Consider the following 19801-nt stretch of genomic DNA (forward strand, 5'->3'; position numbering starts at 1 on the left):
ATTCTCTGTATGTTTACTTTTTAAACACTTGTCAGCTATATAATTTTCATATATCCAACGAGAAAGGAAGAAAATAAAGACACAACCATCCATACGCTTACCAACAACAACAAAAAACCCTCAGAATTATCTTTAATTATCCTGAGAATTTATACTTCCTATTTTTTGACATTGAAATGTTCCTTTTTTTTTTCAGGATATCATGAATATAATAGAAGAAATATAGACTATCTTTGTTTGTTGATTTGTTTTATATGCCTATCTTTTTTTAGCAAAATGAAAATTTGGCAAAATTATGTTCGTTCAAAACTACTTCAACATTTTTGCTAGTCAATGTAATGCAATCGTCTGGAAATGTTCTAAATAATTATTCACACATGTGGTTATCTCCTTGCTGAGGACATTTTAAATTTCCCATATATTTATTCCCATGTTTTGAATCAGTAATTCACAATGAATTCTTTGTAGTCATATGTATGTAGATGGATGGATGGATGGATGGATGGATGGATGGATGGATGGATGGAGATACAAACTTCTATTTATTACCTTCCTGAATCCTCATTGCCACTTCCAAACCACTTTCTCTATTTATTTTATCAAAAACCCCAGTTCCTTAAGGCATATGCCATCACATTACAGCGTATCGAGAAAAATTTGAATTTAGCTAGGATAAGAGATAAGAGTGTAACATTATTAGTTTCTTAAGTGTGATCATGGTATTGTGGTTTTGTGGAAGGATGCCTTCATGCTTGGAGAATCATGCTAGAGTATTCAGGGGTGAAGTGGCATGATATTTTCAACTTCCTGTTCAAAAGTACAAAAAAAAGGGTGTGTGTGTGTAAAGAGAATGGCAGAAAAAGAGAGAAAGCAAATGTGGTAAAACATTAGCAAGTCTCTGGATAAACAGCTGTTCCTTTTTATCATTCTTTTAACTTTTCTTTACGTTTGTACATGTTCAAAATAAGTTAGTTGGGGTAAAACAACAAAAACAAAGCAAAATATTCAGTTATGCAAATGTAAATTTTTCTGATCCAAACATTAGCCAAAAGTATTTATTAAGAAATACACACTATCTCATGAGTATGCCTGTATTTCACACTGAATCCTCTATTTTCACTCCTTTGTCACTCATTTCAGCTATGTAAAGCCTCACTATTATTCCACTAACAAAAATCAAAGCAATCGGGAGAGGATACCTCCCAGTTCTACTGTTCCTGTATCATTTCCTCCCTTCCATTACCACAAAGAAGCCATATCTCACAGCCAACATCTTAACTTAAGACGGTGGATCTCGTCCTTGCATAATCGCAGACCTCACTTGAGAAATTCTCCTATCTCAATCTCTTTCTGCATCATCATTTTTTTTTATAGGTGAGGTCCTTCTACTTGGCATGCAAATATCTGCAGTATCTCTTATTATTAAAAATGACAAAACCACCTCTTTGGATTCCTATCACCAGCACCCACCCATTTCTCTGCTCCTCTGAAGAGGGGAATTTCTCGAAGTTGATTATGCATGGTGTCCCAGTTCCTCAGTTCCCATACCCTCCTCGACACTCTTCACTATGACTTTTTTCCCCACCAGTTCACGGACCCTATTTTCTCAAGTTACTAGATGCCTCCTTCTTATCAAATTCAAAGCTGGCTTTTCAGTTTTGATTGGCCCCTGCAATCCTCTCAGCATTAGGCACTGTGAAAAGCTTTCTCCACCTAGCATCTGGGAACCCACATTCCCAGTTACCGATCTTTCTTCCTTAGCTTCTAGCATCAAATTTAACCCTTCAGAATGGAAGTCATCATTTCACCTACACCTACAAAAGCTTCTCCTTTGTTATTGCAGTAAATGGCACCACAATTCATACAGAGTGGAAGCTGTGCAAAAATCCTGAGCCGTCCTTGACCATTCACTTTTTCTTCTATCACACATCCAATTCTTTACCTAGGTCTCCTCTTTATTTTCAAACCTAATATTTCTCATGCCCTCCATCACTACATCTCTAGCCTCCCTAGTGCATGGGGCCATCCTCTCTCCCCAAGACTGCAGTAACCTCATGAGAATTCTTTCTGTTTTCATTCTTGCCTTCCCAGAGCAAACTATTCACACGAAAGCCAGAGAGAGGCCAAGTGCAGTGGCCCATGCCTGTGATCTCAACGCTTTGGGGGTCTGAGGCAGGAGGATGGCTTAAGGTCAGCAGCATCTGACCAGACTGGCATCTGGTCTCAAACTGCTGACCTCAAGCCATTATCTTGCTTCAGCCTCCCAAAGCATTGAGCCAGAACCCCATTTCTACTCTATTTTTTTTTTTTAAGACAGGGTCTGGCTCTTTCATCCAGGCTAGAGTACAGTGGTGCAATCATAGCTCACTGCAACCTGCACCATCTGGGCTCAAGCCATCCTCCCACCTCAGCCACCTAAGTAGCTGGGACTATAGGCACACATCACCATGCCTGGCTAGTTTTTGTATTTTTTATAGAGATAAGGTTTCACCATGTTGCCCAGGCTAGTCTGAAATTCCAGAGCTTGGGCAATCCACCCACCTCAGCCTCCCGAAGTACCAGATGCACCACTGCATCTGGTCCAAAAATATTTCTAAAATTAGCTAGGGATTGTGGTAAATACCTATAGTACCAGCTACCCAGGAGGCTGAGGCAGGAGGATTGCTTGAGCCCAGTAGTTCAAGACTGCAGTGAGCTATGGTCGTGCCACTGCACTCCAGCCTGGGTGACAGAGCAAGGCACCATTGCTAAAAAAATGAAATAAAAGGCCAAAGTGATCTTAAAAGATCTGATATCACATGTCACTTCCCTGTTCAAAACCTTCAAATTAATTTCTGTGTAATATCATACTTGAAATAAAATCCCAGTCCTTTCCTCCAAGGCCATAGCTAATCTATCCTCTGCCTTCCTCTACCCTCAAATATTACCATTCTCCAACTCCCTAACTCCTCTCTGCTCTTTTCCAGCTACACTGCTTTCATTCTTTATTAAACAGACAAAGTTCATTCCCACCATAAAGTTTTAAAATTTGCTATTCTTCATACCTGAATGTTCTTATCTGAACCTTACAAGGCTCGTCTCTTACTTTACTCAGTTCTCTATTCAAACATCCCCATCTCAGAAAGCCTTTCCCTGAACACCCTATTTGAAATAACCCACCTAGCCCTAACTTCTTGCCATTCCTCCATATTATCTGTTATCCATCTGCTTCACTAGAATGTAAGCTCCTAAGGAGGAGTTTCTTCTTCCTTGTTCAATGCTGTACCTCCAGTGCCTAGAATGATGCTTGGCACATGGCAACTGATTAAGAAATACTTGCTAAGAAAATAAATGGTCACACTCAAGTGTTTTAGGGGTAAAGCAAATGTCATAAATGTGTGTCAAACTGGATTTCAGAAAAGAATGGGTAAGCCCTGAGCCAAAGTGGACAATTAGTATCCTCTCTTAATTTAAAAAATGATGCCTTTTTTTGCCCCAATTCACTACCCATGCTGGAGTTATTCTAGACCATTGTTTTGCAAACTGGATGGGTCATAATAAATTTAGTCAGTTTAGAGAAGCTACAGTCTACGTCTTTTGAAAACCATAGATAGTAATTTTAAAAAACTCACCTCCTTGCTAAGTTTCTCCAGTTGGGTTTGATAGTCACCTAGCCTTGTCTGCACCCAAGTTTTTATTCCAGCAACTGGAGCACTCCGAAGATTAGTTTCTATTTCCTTCATGTTTTTCAGAGATGATTCAATTGTTTCTATTTCATTAACAAACGCCTGAACACATAAAAGATGCCATGTTGAGTTCATTACTATACAAGTGGATGCCATCATCATCGTCTGTCTGCTTATCTCCCTAGAAATACTATAGAAGCAGACTGCTTAAGAGTCAGTACTTCTAACTACTTAAGAAATATTGTGCCTTAATAAATTCATTTCACCTGGGTGCTTGATACAGCCATCTGCCAAATTAGATTGGAAATACTTGACTCTCAGTAGGGAATAGTCTTTTAATTAATGTAGAGAAGCCTGATGATTTCACCAAATATAAACTGCATGCACTACTACTGGCAAATTCATTTGTTAAATATGTTTTTCTTAAATCCTCACCATGTGGCACAAGAAAAGCAATATACAATGACTCCTAATGAACTAAAATTCTTCTTGTTCTCTATTCTATAACCTCACAGAAATCTATCACCATGGCCAAAAATAAAAACATGAAGACTCCATCATTCTTTTGTTAGCTATAAAGTCATAAAAGCTTTAAAATGAAAGATATTTTATCTAGATTTAATGCTATGTTATATTCTCACAATTTTAATAATAGCAGCAAATCACACACAAAAAAAGAAAATGTTATTTATGACAAGTTCCCCAGATGAGCAGAACTCACAGAGCACTGGTCCAACTGCCTCTGTAGATCTGTGTCATCTCCTTGGGCAGCCTGCTGTTTCATTAAGAAGTCTTTCACGCCACTGATCCACTTCTCAATGATTTTTGAATCAGCCTAAATCAAACATGATAACAGAAGGGGATATTACTCTGTGACATTCAGCCTACCACATCTCAAGATCCACCGCCACTGGAACAAAGGCAACTTTTTAAAGCTCTGATAGTATTGTTTTCATTTATTTTATTTCTTTTGTTAAACCTTCCAACTTTGAAAATAATTATTTTTTTCATTCTTGACCGAAATCCTCAAAAGATGACAGGTTAGTAACCATTCTAAACATTTCCAAATGCTCTCCAGTGAACCAAGCTCTTTTTGCTTAAATGCAAGCATTAGCCATAACCTAAAATGCAAATTACAGGGAAAACTGCATTTCTAGGTATAATCAGCTATAAAGTATTTTGCTCTGATATAATTTAGAACAATTTTTCTCTAAAGTTAGTGACTCAGAGCAGAAATAAACAAATGCACAGTGGAGGGAATACAACAGATGGTTCTCATTTCTGCTGTTTGGATGCCTTTTTATCTGAGAACCCTGAACAGACCACTGCTCAGCTCCATTCTTTCACCCAACATTTATTAAGCACCCACTGTATATATAATCCAGTTACTATGCATGGTGATAGGGGTTCAAAGGCAAATGCAAAAGCAAACATTTTGCAAAGAGAAAGAGACTTTAGAGAGAAGGTAACATTGGACCTGGGCTTTAAAGAACGCAAATAAGGGCTGGGCGTTGTAGCTCATGCCTGTAATCCCAGCACTTTGGGAGGTCAAGGTGGGTGGATCACGAGGTCAAGAGATAGAGACCATCCTGGCCAATGTGGTGAAACCTCTCACTACTAAAAACACAAAAATTAGTTGGGCGTGGTGGTGCACGCCTGTAGTTCCAACTACTCTGGAGGCTGAGGCAGGAGAATTGCTTGAACCTGGGAGATGGATGTTGCAGTGACCTGAGATTGCGCCACTGCACTCCAGCCTGGAGACAGAGTAAAAGTAGGTCTCAAAAGGAAAAAAACAGAACGCAAAAAAGTAGACGCAATTTGAGCTCCAATACCGAAGTCATCGTCATTTCTTCCCATAGGTGGGCAGCCACCATGTTTTTCTCCGGTCTTCCACTGTTTACATGGTCCCAATTCCTTCCATGATGTCTGTAGGACATGATATCTAGGTATTGCTCTCACTACTCTGATCAACACACTCTAGAAACTACATCAATTTTTTAACATCCTTAAAATATGTAACCCAGAACCAACTATTCTGATCCTTATAATGTTTGAATCAATCACAAAGATCTAACTAGTTTTTATAAGGTTATCAGAGATTATCTCAAATACTTTGGTGAAATCAAGACTTGCCAAGAAAGTTCGTTTGTAAGCAGTATTTGAAGTAAATGAGAGAGCATCTTCAAATGTGAGATGTTATTACTCTGTGCATCTAATAATCTAGACTTCCTCCTCCAAAAAAAAGAAAGAAAGAAAGAAAGAAAGAGAAGGGAGGGAGGGAGGGAGGGAAAGAAAAGATAGGAAAAGGAAAGAAGGCAGTACTTAAAGGGAATGAGTCTGGGCAAGGCCTATTAGTGGAATCCATGTTGATTCCTGGTGACCACCACATTCTTTCCTAAGCACATATAAGATCTCTAGTCGGTTATCGGGTCTTACAGTTTGGCTAGAAACTGACATCAAACTTACTTTATGTCTTCAGCTTCTAGAAACTAATGTTTCCTCTTAATTAGGACATTCCTCCATCTCCATTTTTCCAGTAATTTCTCATAAGATTATGACATGAGTGACCCTGAGATCATGGGTAAAAATCCCACTTGTGATGCAGACTTATGCATCTATAGGAGCTCTGAGTGGTTTTTCATGTGGTCCCCTTAGTTCAGGCTCTAAAGCACCCGCAATAATGACTATTCTATACTTTCTAGTTTTGAAGGCCATTCTCTGATGAAGATGGCAAGTAAAAAGTGCTTATCTGGGTAAATTGCTCTGCGTCCTTCATTAATATCATACCATCCTGCCTAAGCACTTCTGCATCTCGTTTATTCTTGGCACGGCTTTGAAAGCCATTTCAGCCCCATTGCATGTTTTCCCCAAGCTGCTTCTTCCTCTCTTCTCCAGCCTGTCTGACACTATATCCACAGGCCCATGCTACTCTTACATATTTTCAGTTGGTTACAGGTCACTTCTTCAGTGTTTGCTCCAGCATTCCAAGATCTTAGCATAGAGAAGGCTTCTTGGGAAGACACGCTCAGGATGGGTAGAGCGGGGCATCCAAAAAAGACAGAAGTGCAAATATAGAGAAAATGTGAATACATTCAAAAGAGTTCATAAAATAAGACTTTTAAAAATTCTCCATTTAACTTGTCACCACAGATTCTTGCACTGCTAGTCTCCACTCTGCACTTTTTTTTTTTTGAGATGGAGTTTTGCTCTTGTTGTCCAAGCTGGAGTGCAATGGTGCGATCTCAGCTCACTGCAACCTCTACCTCCCAGGTTCAAGTGATTCTCCTGCCTCAGCCTCTCAAGTAGCTGGGATTACAGGCATGCGCCACCACGCCCAGCTAATTTTGTATTTTTGGTAGAGACAGGGTTTCTCCATGTTGGTCAAGCTGGTCTCAAACTCCCAACCTCAGGTGATCTGCCCACCTGGGCCTCCCAAAGTGCTGGGATTGCAGGCGTGAGCCACCACACCCAGCAATTCTGCACTTTTAAAGAATACATTACTGTTATATAACTGGGAAATTCAAAACTCTAATTTGAATAAGGAAAACTAATAGTCTCCTTAGCCAAAATTTTCAAAATTTATATGAAAGCATTATATTTCAAGGAGGTTTTAACCACAACTGGATTTGACTTGAGAAATTGCCTTTAACTACTCCAGTCACTGGCATATGAGAGGAAGTTTTATGGCCTCGACCGCCTTCCTTCCTCCCTCCTTCCCACCCTCTCTCAGACACACACAGATCCTTCCTCCCTCCTTCCCACCCTCTCTCAGACACACACACGCAATTCACATGTACCTGTTTCTTCTCTGCCTCTTAAACTTTGATATGAGAATAAAGAAAGACTAAAGCGACAGACAGACAAGCCATGTAGGCCAATGGATCATCCCAACAATGACAAAGGAATAGAAGGGAATCTGTAAAGCCACACTATAATATTTTCACTACTAAAAATCCTGCATGTAATTCTGACCACAATGTGTTCTAAAAGGGACAGTGTGCCTCTATAAAGAAATGCTAAGGTCTGACTACCAAGCTCAGCACCTGCCTAGCCATGGGGCCTTGAGAAACTAATTTTTCTTTGAGCCTTAGTAACTCATCTATAAAACTGGAATCAAAACAACAATTTTGTCTGATCGTTCTGAAAAAGAGACTGCCACGTAGAACAACGCACTAAATAGTAGCTGTCTTATTACCAAGATTAAGACCAAGAATAATAATTTTATTATTACCAAGATTAATAATATTTTATTATTACTGCTTTATTATTACCAAGATTAAGACCATAAAAGAGTTACCACATCCAAGTTTTGGTGTTTATGTCCCATCAGAGGCACCATAGGAATGAACAGCCAGGATGAGTATGTGTCTGCATAAGCATCGTAAGCATCGGTTTCAGTTTTTTAATTGCTGCCAACACTAATGATTGTTCTATCCAGTAACTGTTTCAAAGTAACTGTTCAAACAGCTATCGCTTATAAATCTGGCTAGACCTGGCCAAATACAGGTCATCGGAAGGAATCAGGACAAGAGGAAAGGCCCACCCTTTAGAAGTTCCTGGCAGCGGCAGATTCACTCGGCATTGCCACCTTGTGGCACACCACATGGGAAGGGTTACCAAGTCCCGAAGATCAGTGCTACCTAACACCTGTACAGGTAACGGCAGGAGACAGAGAGCTCTGCTCTGTCTTCCATTCTCCCTATCCTATCTCCTCTTTCCCTGAGCAAAATATTGTCACAATCAACCTGTAGCAGATGTGTCCTGTGCTTTTCAAACATACCAAAAGCCTGCTCATCTTTAAGTCAATTCCACAGCAAAGAGGTTGGTTACAAAGAACGTAAAAGGGCTCACATAATAGTGTTTCTCTCTCCATTTAAAAATTACTCAGCTGATGCACTTATTAGCTTATAATCTACAATAATGATGACTTTTTTCCTTTACCTCCATCTGCTTACAGAACACACACACACACACACACACACACACTCTTAAGAGACTTCAGTTCTTATAAAGCAAAACAAAATACAAAAACTGCTAGTAAATTTCTGAAGCAAATGTCATTATTTCACATGCAAAAAATAAATAAACTAAGTACTAATCTGGGGCTGCCATTTCTCATTCCTATTTTTACTCACAAATATTCAAATAAATATAAAATTACTAATACTGTATGTTTTGAAAATTGAAATATCAAATATTCTAGTTTGGAAGGGACAAAAGTCTACGCCGACCATTACTGCTCAAAAGCAATGATTTCTAAGCACTTCAGATGGGCAACACCCTGGCATGGGATCACAGAAAAGGACCGGCAAGGTCATTAAAACAATTCCTTTGACCCTGTCTCACCTCATGTCCCATCCCTCATCCTGTGAGCTCAGGATAGAGGTAATTTAAAGCTTGGTAAATCTGGATTTAAGACAGTAAGATTCCAAGGTACACAACTACCTCCGGAGACTTGATTACAGCTAAATTCTTGGCATTTTCTTTTGCTCTTCCCCCATCTGTTGGAATGTCCACAGCTTTTTAAGACATAAACCAGAAAAAAAAAAAAAAAGAAAAGAAAAGAAAAACTGAGAAACCAGAACTAAAACAATCATTTAAGGTAGTAAGGCTCCTATTTTGTTTCACTTTATAATATTCAATAACCTCAAAAACACAACCTTGAAAATGTGCTCTCTCGCTTAGTAGGGAAGACAAGCAATGACATTGCTACTATAGTTATTTACCAAAAACTAATGAAGTCTTTAAATCTAAGGTAAGGAATATATGAATATTCCCTTCAGTAAAATGTGTTCACAAATGAGGAAAAAAATAATCCCTTATGTGATAATTATATCAATTATATGTTACCTAAAAAGGGTTAAATCATCCGTACTAATATTCCTCTTAGGAAGTATTTACCATTGCATTTTTACCCCAAAATGCTTTCCAAAGTACTTCAAAACCTGGTTCTGCCTGTTGGAGCTCCAGCACGACCCCTTCCAGGTTTCAGGTCAGAGTGAGTCCATTCCTGTGTGCCTTTGACTGTTCAACAATTGAAGGAAGAGCTGTGACTACACAGGTGTCCTGCCACTTAGGATAACCAGGTATTTAGACCGTATAAATCATTCTCACTAGAAAGGCCCGACACACCAATTACATTCACATCTGCTTACTTGCTCTATGCCATACAGGGATCCAACCCTCAAAGAGCTCAGGCCTCATGGGCGGAGAGACACACATTTCTCACCATAAAAACCGGCCTGAGCTGGGTCATTGTGAAGGTGTCAATGACACACAGTTGAATTACAGAGGAGGAAGTGATTATCGAGCTGGGCTGAAGATAGATGAGCAGAGAGGAGGAGGAGGATGTGAATTTCTAGCAAGTACGTGACATTTCCGGAGAAAGGCAATAATCTAGGGTAGTGTTTGGTGACCCCCTCACCCCAATTCTCCCCACCTGTCTCAGCTCACAGTGGAGACGCAGGGAGGGCTTCAGGGCAAGAAAGGGACATTTTGTATTAATGGCACTTTGTATTAATTTGTATTAATGGTGAAGAAAACCAGATCCTTTCAGAAGTACAACTCTGGTATTGGTGTGGAAGATGAATTCCAGAGAGAAGAGACAGGAAGTGTGGGTCAGATTTAAAGGGTAATGGAATTGTCAGGGCAAGAGATTACATGAGAGCCGGAACCCAGAAGGAAGGGCCTGGAGGAGGAGGAGAAGCCTAAAAATGCAGGCAGGAGCACTGGAAAATAGAAGACAGTTTTTTGTGTGTTTTGGGGACATTTTTCATGATTTCCCAGTTATACACACGGCAGGAACTCTTGAATAGGGAAAAGGAAATATTTAATATGAAATACCTTGCAGCCCCTAAATCCAAATAGATTACTGCTGGTGAGAAGAGATATATAAGCAGCCTCTTAAGATTTTATAATATTTTATCCCCGTGATTCACATGAAAATCCAGTCAGTAAAATCAATAATGGAAAAAAGAAATACCCATTTCTTGTATTTTCAAGTGTTTTGTCACCTGGAAAGGGTACATTAGTTAGTAAAAGTACCGACGAATGTTTTACCTCAAAAGTACAGGAATGGAGATCATTGCTTTGGCATGGCACAAATAAAAATAATTTAAGAAAGTGTTTGAGCATGTCATAATGAAAAAGAATACGTAGGTCCAATCTCTGCATGCACAAAACAAACCAGCTATGGAGACAAAGGAAATGTAGGCAGAGGAGGAGAAACACTACAAGGCCAACAAACAACAGAAAATGAAAATATGTACACAACTCACAGCCTCTTACAAGTATTGAAGGATAGCAGAAAAAAAGCAAGCACACAGCCACGACAACACTTTCAAAGTTTAAATGTGCTGTATCAATGAAAGACGTTATTAAGTAGTGGGATTCACCTCCGACCTCTATCTGTACTATGGATTTAAATGTCCCTCATGAAGTTCCAATATCATTTGCTTCTATAGTGTGGGGGGAAAATGATTATAATCAGCAATATTTGTCAACTTTTCTTGTTTAATTTGAATGTACAAGAATCCATTGTTAATATTAGCTGCCCCTAGGAAAGAAAATGGTATTGGGGAAAAACAGGAACTCTAAATGTTCACTGTATTTCTGTGGTATTCAATTTCTTCATAATGTGTAGGCTTCACATACTACGTATACAATGAAAAATGCATTTTAAGAATAAACAAGTCAACCATTTTGTTCCTAAGAAGCATTATTATAAATTGGTATTGCACTTAAAACCTACTGTGCTTCATGTCTTAAAGACAAAAATAATTAAATGCCTAAAAAAATATCAGATCATTGAAAAAGGGAAAACAATGATGATCTGCAAATAAATATTTATTATAATTATCTAATAATTTGGGGGGCTGAAATTTAAAGTTTTTCCAAGTAAATCTTGAGTAGTTAAGTAACCAGCAAGTCCTACAAAGCAAAAAACAAAAAGTTTTCTTTTGACTTTACAAAAAAAAACATGTATTTCAATGAAGAAGTTACACAATTAAGGAATACAGACATTATATTCCTTAACTACAATCTTGCAGTTAGTACACAAAAAGCAAATAAAAAAATAACTGGACATTACAAATCTGCTACAGTAACAACAAACAAATAATCAGACACACATATTTGATGTGTATTTTAAATGGAAATAAATATTTGGCACACACCCCAACTGACCACTTTTAGTGCCTAGATTTGCTACATTAATAACAACAACCCACCAAAGCCTAAAGCTGGATTACTATAACCACAGGACTCTTCTGTGTTTTGGGAGAATACTTACTCTTTTTAAGTTCCATATTGAAATATCAGCATACGTTTAGCTAACCCTAAGAAATACTTTTAAGAGTCAAAAAAAAGACTAACCTTGAGGTTAATTTCCATTTACACTTTGGATTTAAATCTGAAAACAAAGGGATGATTTTTTGAAAAGATGGGAAATGTTTAATCTGGCATTGCTGAACTTTGGCACTACTGACATTTGGGGCCAGATGATTATTTTGTTGGGGGTCTGTCCTGTGCATGGTGGGATGTTTAGCTGCATATCTGGCCTCTACCCACTGGAAGCCTTCTCCCACAGTTATGACAGCGAAAGGTCTCCGGACATTAACAAGTGTCCTCTGGAGGGTAAAATCACCCCTGGTTGAGAATCACTGATGATCCAATGGTTGGACCATAACCAAACACTTTAGAATTATAGAAAAGGTCAATTCTCATTTTGGAAACAATTACAGCTCAATTAATTCTCAAGTTGGAAACAATTATAACTCATAATACACAATGAGAAGTGGGACCATCACAAAGTAAAATGGGCTGGGCGCAGTGGTTCATGTCTGTAATCCCAGCACTTTGGGAGGCTGAGGAGAGTTCAAGAGTAGGCTGGCCAACGTGGTGAAACCCCATCTCTACTAAAAATAAAAAATTAGCCAGGCGTGGCGGCATGTGCCTGTAGTCCCAGCTGCTCAAGAGGCTAAGGCAGGAGAATCGCTTGAACCCAGGAGGCAGAGGTTGCAGTGAGCCAAGATCGTACCATGGCACTCTAGCCTGGGGCAACAGAGCAAAAGAATCCATCTCAAAAAAAAAAAAAAAGTAAATGAGTCAAAAATACTAACCCACACGTAACACATTCCTCTCCATAATTAGGTTTATTTTAATGAGATCTCCATCTAGAACTGCACTTACACCTAAAGAAAAACTACCTCCTCTCACTATGATCACACACAGCTACCCACATATACACAAAACCCTGCCATCTGTATCATCTGCTGATCATTCGTTGGAACTGCCCGTTAGTTCCTGAATCAAGGAACACCCCTCCAAATTCAGTGGTCGCCACTCTGAGAATCTGGTGGAATCCCTTCCACACTAATCTGTGAGGTCTTCCAGCTCCTCTTCTACCACATGTTCTCTGACTTTGATTTTCAAAACATACATTTTCATTAATTTTGTCTTCACTTTCAATCTTTTCACTTTTTTGGGACAACATTCCTTATACAAATTCACTTAGCATCTAAATCCCAATCTACATATATTGAGAGCTGGATCTAAATATATGTAGATATAATATTTAGATCTAGATCCAAATATATGTAGAGTTATATATATTGTATCTAGATCTAAATATATATAGATTCGGATTTAGGCTTCTTTTTTTTTTCTCTCTCTCTATATATAGATGCATATATACAGATAAAACTCTATATAGAGAGAGATATATACAGATATAACTCTATATATAGAGAGATATATCTACACATATTTGGATTTAGCTTCCAAGGGAATCTATATATACATATAGATAGATATATAGAGATATATCCAAATCTAAATCTCCTATTGCTAATTTCATTTCATTCATTGAAAAATATTGATTGCAGGCCTTCTCCATGCCAGGCATTGCTCTAGCCAGGAGTACATCTTGGTATACATCAGTGAATAAGGTATTTTAAAAAGACAAAGATCCCTGGCTGATGGGGGGTGAAAAAAAGACCAAGGTAAGGAGTCACTGGGAGGATAGGAAGTCTGGCAGGGAGAGTCTGATTGGTTCATTCTCCACCCAGAACTTTCCTATTAAAATACCAGGTGTCCTGGAAACTCTGCTTCTCCATCCTTCTCATGGCCAGAATGTTAATATCCAACCTGTCCTGTCTAACACTTACTTCTATTGACATTGACTCTCTCTTTATACATCCTCACATTGATCCTTTCTTCTTAAAGTTTATCACTGCTACCATCTCTTGACATTTTCAGATGTAGTGAAGGATCCTGCTTTTGCATTTTCATGTCCCTGGAACTATTCGCCTTCCCACTCTGACACTGTCTGTCGATGGCCTAGCTCTGACATTTGACTTCAAATGAACCTGCAAGAAGTAGTTTCAAGTATTCAGCTATTTGGTACTCCCTGGGCCACTTCTACTGCTCCAACCAAGGTACCACTATAATCTAACCAACAGTCTGTATTTCACACAGGCCCTTCATGCCTGAAATGTTATTAAGCAATTTTCTCTTATCTTCAAGTTCCAGTTTACTGTACTTTTGACTTTGCTTCCAGGCAAAAGGAAATAAATGTGCTCTCCAGTATATTAAAAGTACATCTTTGATAAGTCCCAACTTAAATACATAAGACATGTGGTCTACAAAGAATGTAAAATATTCAAATAATAAATATGTGAATCTTATATGATAATTACTATTTACTCTGTAATAAACTTAAACTCCCAGTGGCCTCTGGATTTACCTCAAAAGCTCTGAGTTTGAGAATAATTTCTTCTAGCAAATGCAGATCTTTGGAAACCAAGACCTTCAGTTTGTTCCACTGTCCTTGGACATCATCAAATTCTTGCTTATATAATTTTTCTACATCAGGGTGAACATTTTTCTCCAGAGCCTTTGTTTCGTCTGCAAGTTTATGTAAGGTGGGTTTCTGATTCTCAAGGATTTCATCAAGGGCCTGGAAAAAGTTTTAAAAGATTAAAAATATACACAACAATGTGTCTGCACAGATATAGTAAAATGGGCTATATAAAGTCAAAAGTCACTTTAAATGCATTAGAAAGCATTTTTATCTAAAAAGAACAGTGGATGGGAGTGTAAATTAGTTCAACCATTGCAGATAGTGTGATGATTCCTCAAAGACCTAGAACCAGAAATAAAATTTGACCCAGAAATCTCACTGGGTATATACCCAAAGGAATATAAATTATTCTGTTATAAAGATACACGCACACATATGTTCATCGCAGCACAATTCACAATAGCAAAGACAAGGAATCAACCCAAATGCCCATCAATGATAGACTAAAGAAAATGTGGTACATATAAAACATGAAAATATAAACCATGGAATACTATGCAGCCATAAAAAGGAACGAGATCATGTCCTTTGCAGGGACATGGATCGAGCTGGAAGCCATTATCCTCGGCAAATTAATGCAGAAACAAACAAAAAAAAATACTACATATTCTCACTTATAAGTGGGAGCTGAATGATAAGAACACATGGACACATGGTGGGGAACAACACAAATTGGGGTCTGTTGGAGAGTGGGGATGGCAGGAAGGAAAGCATCAGGAAGAATAGCTGATGGATGCTGGGCTTAATACACAGGTGCAGCAAAATACCATGGCACACGTTTACCCATGTAACAAACCCGCACATCCTGCACAAGTACCCCTGAACTCAAAATAAAAGTTGGAAATCAAAAAACAAAACAAACAAAAAAATGTGAAAAACTCATGAAAAGTAAGCATAATCATAAAAGTTAAGGCTTTTTCCTCATGAGTTGTTGTGTGTGGGCAATATAATGTATTCTCAACACTAAAATCCAAGGGGAGAGCACACCCAGTGTGGACCAAGTGTGCAGTGGTCAATGGCTGCTCTCTTTTTCATCTGATAAAATAGTGCAGAGCCATCGGGCTACTCAACTAAATGACCAGGGAAACATTCCTTTTCAATACATAAAAAAATATACATCAACCAGGACAACTGATGGTCCTCATTTCACTAAAGATATTTTAGCAAATTATGAACAGGTTGAGATTTTAAGCAGAAGGAGAAAGTATGCTTTTCTTCTATGAAAAGATATTTAATAACTGTATTTTCTTTTATGTGAGGTCAAACAAACCCTTCAGATCAGAAAAAAATTTTTGGACCAATGTTAAACAAAACTGATCCATTTTTTATTTAAAAAAAATTTCAGAGATCTAACTCTGAAAAAAAATTTCAAAATATGTAAGAGGAGATATTAGAAGGAGTGTTAGAGTCCTAACACGGAAAATATGAATTACCTTTTTTTCTTGCAGAGCCTTCTCCACCTTGGCAAGATCATTAAGGACATTCAGAGATGCCTGGGCCTTATTTTCTGAATCCCTTAGCTCATCTCTCAGTGTTTTCAGTGTTTCCAGATATGCATGTCCAGGTTGGACCTTCAGTTCTGCTTATTCAAAAACATGTAGTTTGAGAAAATCCTGTTAGGAACCCATATTATTATATATATCATTATCCTAAGTGAATTCCAATACATGGCAAAGGAGACCCCATCATTAAAATGTAAAAGGGTCTCTGTTAATTAATAACATAGACCATTCCATTGGCATTTCTGAGAGTCAGACAGTGACTTCATTCCTGCGGATGTTAACATTTGAAACATTAACTAACCCACTATAATTTTTCTTCATTTCTTCATGATGAAATGTCTCTCTGATGATGGAACAATGTCCCTTTTGTCCCACACAATCTTCTCTTCCTTAATAGCTACACAAAGAATAAAAGAAAACACAGATCCCCTCAACCAGTCTTGCTGTAAGCTCCACCGTGTAGACAAACCCATCTACAGAGTGGAGGAAGTTATATGGAAATACTGCCACCACGCTGCCCAGGTACGCTGAGAAATAATGAGTGCAACAGCCAGCTGGAACAGTGTCTACCTCCATCACTAATGTAAAAATCATGTAGAAGTTAACACTTGGGTGGAAAGGAAGTGAGTTCTCTTGAAGCACAAAGAGGTGAAACCAACTATCAGCAAAAGTTAAACTGCCTACTGATCCTTGTCCAAAGTAAAAGCATAGTGTGTACCAGTAAGTGGAGAAATAGGTACCCTGGAAGATTTATTTCACATAACCGAACTCAAGAAACAAAGACATGCTGTGCAGATGCACTTTCAGAAGAAAGGGAACATGACATTTGCCTAATACACACACATGCAGATGCTTCCAGTCACCACACAATCTGCAATTGTTGAAGTTAGGCTATGCTTGCACGTGGAGCTTTTCACTGTGCACTACCCAAAATCATAATGCACTATTAAACACAGTTCCTAACTCATATGGCAGTTAGGAAGTAAATACTGTAACGTAGGAGGGATGAGCTTTCAAAACCTTGAACAGTGAACATTCCACAACCAAGCATATTCCAAAAGTAAGGACTCTAAAATTTTTCTGAATCTGATAATGGAATATGACTTCTTTTAAAAGAGAGTATGGTATTGCTAAAACTTTAACCATTTTGAGGAAACAGAAGTATGGAATCAGTCATTTTCATTCTCCTAGCAATGATATTAAGTGGCCTCCTCAACCAAAAGAAGAAATCACACTCGTTTTTCCAAAAAAAAGAAAGGAAAAAAAACCTCTTTAAAAAGCATTCTATCCAGGTCAGGTACAATGGCTGACACGTGTTATCCCTGCATTTTGGGAGGCTGAGGTGGTAGGATCACCTGAGCCCAGCCTGGGCAACATAGCTAGACCCTGACTCTACAAAAAATAAAAATAAAAAAACTAGCCAGGCGTGGTAGTGCATGCCTTTGTCCCAGCTACCCAGTAGGCTGCGGTAGAAGGACCACCGAAGTCCAGGAGGTCAACAAGACTGCAGCTATGATTGCACCACTACACTCCAGACCGGGTGACAGTCTTTAAGACCCTGTCTCCACAAAAAAAAAAAAGAAAAGAAAAGAAAAAAAATGTATTATATCCTACTGATACAATTTTAGAGCATGTGAAACTTGTTTGTATGTTTACAAAAAGGAGTGAATCTGGAAAATAATCTGAATAAAGGAGACTTTAAGACTTTGAACAAACAGGCACAGAAGAAAAGAGAAGCTTGGTGCAAAGCAAGTGTACTCAAGTTCTAAATGTAGGGAGTCATTTTTAAATTAAGGCAAACGGAGAGAGGAAATATTAAAATCGCTGGGTTTACCATTCTCTAGCTGCTGTTGACGATCCTCTAAAGCCTTTTGTACAGCTTGGTAGCAGCCCAGAAAGCTATCGAAGCCCTGCTGGACAAAATCTGGGGCAGAAGGCTGAGACTTCAGGGCTGAGCAGCTCGCACGTGCCATTTCAATTTTGGGGCGGAGGCCAAGGAGGTTTGTCAACTCCCGCTAAGGAAGACAAAATACGGTCACGTAACTCACTGAAGATGAACATCCTCACAGGAAGTTAATCAGGGCAGCATTAACTTAAAGTTCATGATATGAGAAACACCCTCCTTAACTCTGGGACTGCACACAGAATTCCTCCATGCTCCAGGTGGTTGGCTTCTTACCTGGCAGGAATCCTTCAGGCTTGGCAAGGACTGCCGGGAAGATTCAGACACGGAAGTGTGTTTTACCCACTCCTCCTTTGTCTTGATGACCTTTTCAAGCTCATCGAGCTGCTTGAAATAAGCAGTTATATCTTCCTGTAGCTGAATCTTTCTTTCCAGATCTTCCAAATGTTGAGATACATTCTTCCATTCTGATAAAACCTTCTCCAGAACATTTTTTATTTCTTCAGTAAGAAGGCCCTCTATGCAGACATAAAAAATTAGCAAACAGTCTATATATTACAAAATGTGTCCTGAATTTATTCTAAACGTTCTAACATTCAGAATAGTGAGGCAATGTCACATATAATGATCACTTTCTTAAGTCCCTTTTAATATAACAAAAAATTATAATGATGCACTTCAAAGTGATTACACTTATTTCAATTCTTTGACCAAAGAAGGAGGGCATTTTAAAATAAGATCCAGGCCAGGCACAGTGGCTCATGTCTGTAATCCCAGCACTTTGGGAGGTCAAGGAGGACGGATCATGAGGTCAAGAGATCGAGACCATCCTGACCAACATGGTGAAACCCCCATCTCTACTAAAAATACAAAAATTAGGTGGGTGTGGTGGCAGGCGCCTGTAGTCCCAGCTACTCGGGAGGGTGAGGCAGGATAATCACTTGAAGCCAGGAGGCAGAGGTTGCAGTGAACAGAGATCACGCCACTGCACTCCAGCCTGGCAACAGAGTGAGACTCCATCTATCTCAATAAATAAATAAATAAATAAATAAATATTCAGGAGCAATGTGGCTATTGCAAAAGGCGTATCAGGAGAACTTCAGTCACTGCCTTTTCTAGATAATGTATGTTTCTATCCATGGCATGCTTCTACTCTGCTAGTTTATCATCTGAGCCAGTGAAATAAGATCAACCACCTTGATCTGTCTAGGGAGCCCACTACAGAAAGAAAACCCTTTGTCCTGAGGAAAAAGGCAGCTGGCTAGAAAAACTAGGAGGCACCTCGAGTCTTCGGTGACCAAAGACTTATGACTTTGGTGTCATATAAATTAAGAAATGAATGGCAAGAATGCCTTATGCTGGGAAGCACCCTGGTGAGTGCAGGGATATTAAGCCAGCAGCCAGGATCTAGAAGCATGAGCAAGCGCCTTGGGCACCCTGCACATAGATAAACAAATACCAAAATACTGAGGCAGCAATAAGATGATCTGCTTTAGAAACACATCAGGGAAAACAATGCCATCATTTTTATTACTGATATCTTATCATTTTGTTTGCCTGCTATTTTGAAAAGTAGAGAATGTTCCTAAAAATAATAAAGTTATATATAATAATGGGGTTGTTTTGTTTTGTTTTGAGACAGTCATGCTCTGTTGCCTAGGCTGGAGTGCAGTGGTGCAATCTCGGCTCACTGCAACATCCACCTGCCAGGTTCAAGTGATTCTCCTACCTCAGCCTCCTGAATAGCTGGGATTAGAGGCACACCACCACACCCAGCTCATTTTTGTATTTTTAGTAGAGACGGGGTTTCACCATGTTGGTCAGGCTGGTCTCGAACTCCTGACCTTGTGATCCACCCACCTCGGCCTCC

At 38.9% G+C, this 19801-nt stretch overlaps 1 protein-coding gene across 3 annotated transcripts in view; it reads right to left on the reverse strand.

Moving 5' to 3' along the window:
- The window catches only part of UTRN (utrophin), a 580690-nt gene that overhangs the window by 378571 nt on the left and 182318 nt on the right, over positions 1 to 19801 (reverse strand). For all 3 annotated transcript variants that reach the window (XM_064360600.1, XM_064360601.1, XM_064360599.1), the window contains 6 exons: positions 18208 to 18449; positions 17863 to 18043; positions 15960 to 16105; positions 14410 to 14622; positions 4387 to 4500; positions 3612 to 3767 (listed from right to left, as the gene is read on the reverse strand). In XM_064360600.1, coding sequence (XP_064216670.1) covers positions 3612 to 3767; positions 4387 to 4500; positions 14410 to 14622; positions 15960 to 16105; positions 17863 to 18043; positions 18208 to 18449 — 1052 coding nt within the window. The remainder of the gene's footprint in view (positions 1 to 3611; positions 3768 to 4386; positions 4501 to 14409; positions 14623 to 15959; positions 16106 to 17862; positions 18044 to 18207; positions 18450 to 19801) is intronic.

The sequence above is a fragment of the Aotus nancymaae genome, unplaced genomic scaffold (genome assembly GCF_030222135.1).
Source record: "Aotus nancymaae isolate 86718 unplaced genomic scaffold, 86718_ANA_hifiasm-v0.15.2.pri h1tg000040l, whole genome shotgun sequence".
Lineage (NCBI taxonomy): Eukaryota > Metazoa > Chordata > Mammalia > Primates > Aotidae > Aotus > Aotus nancymaae.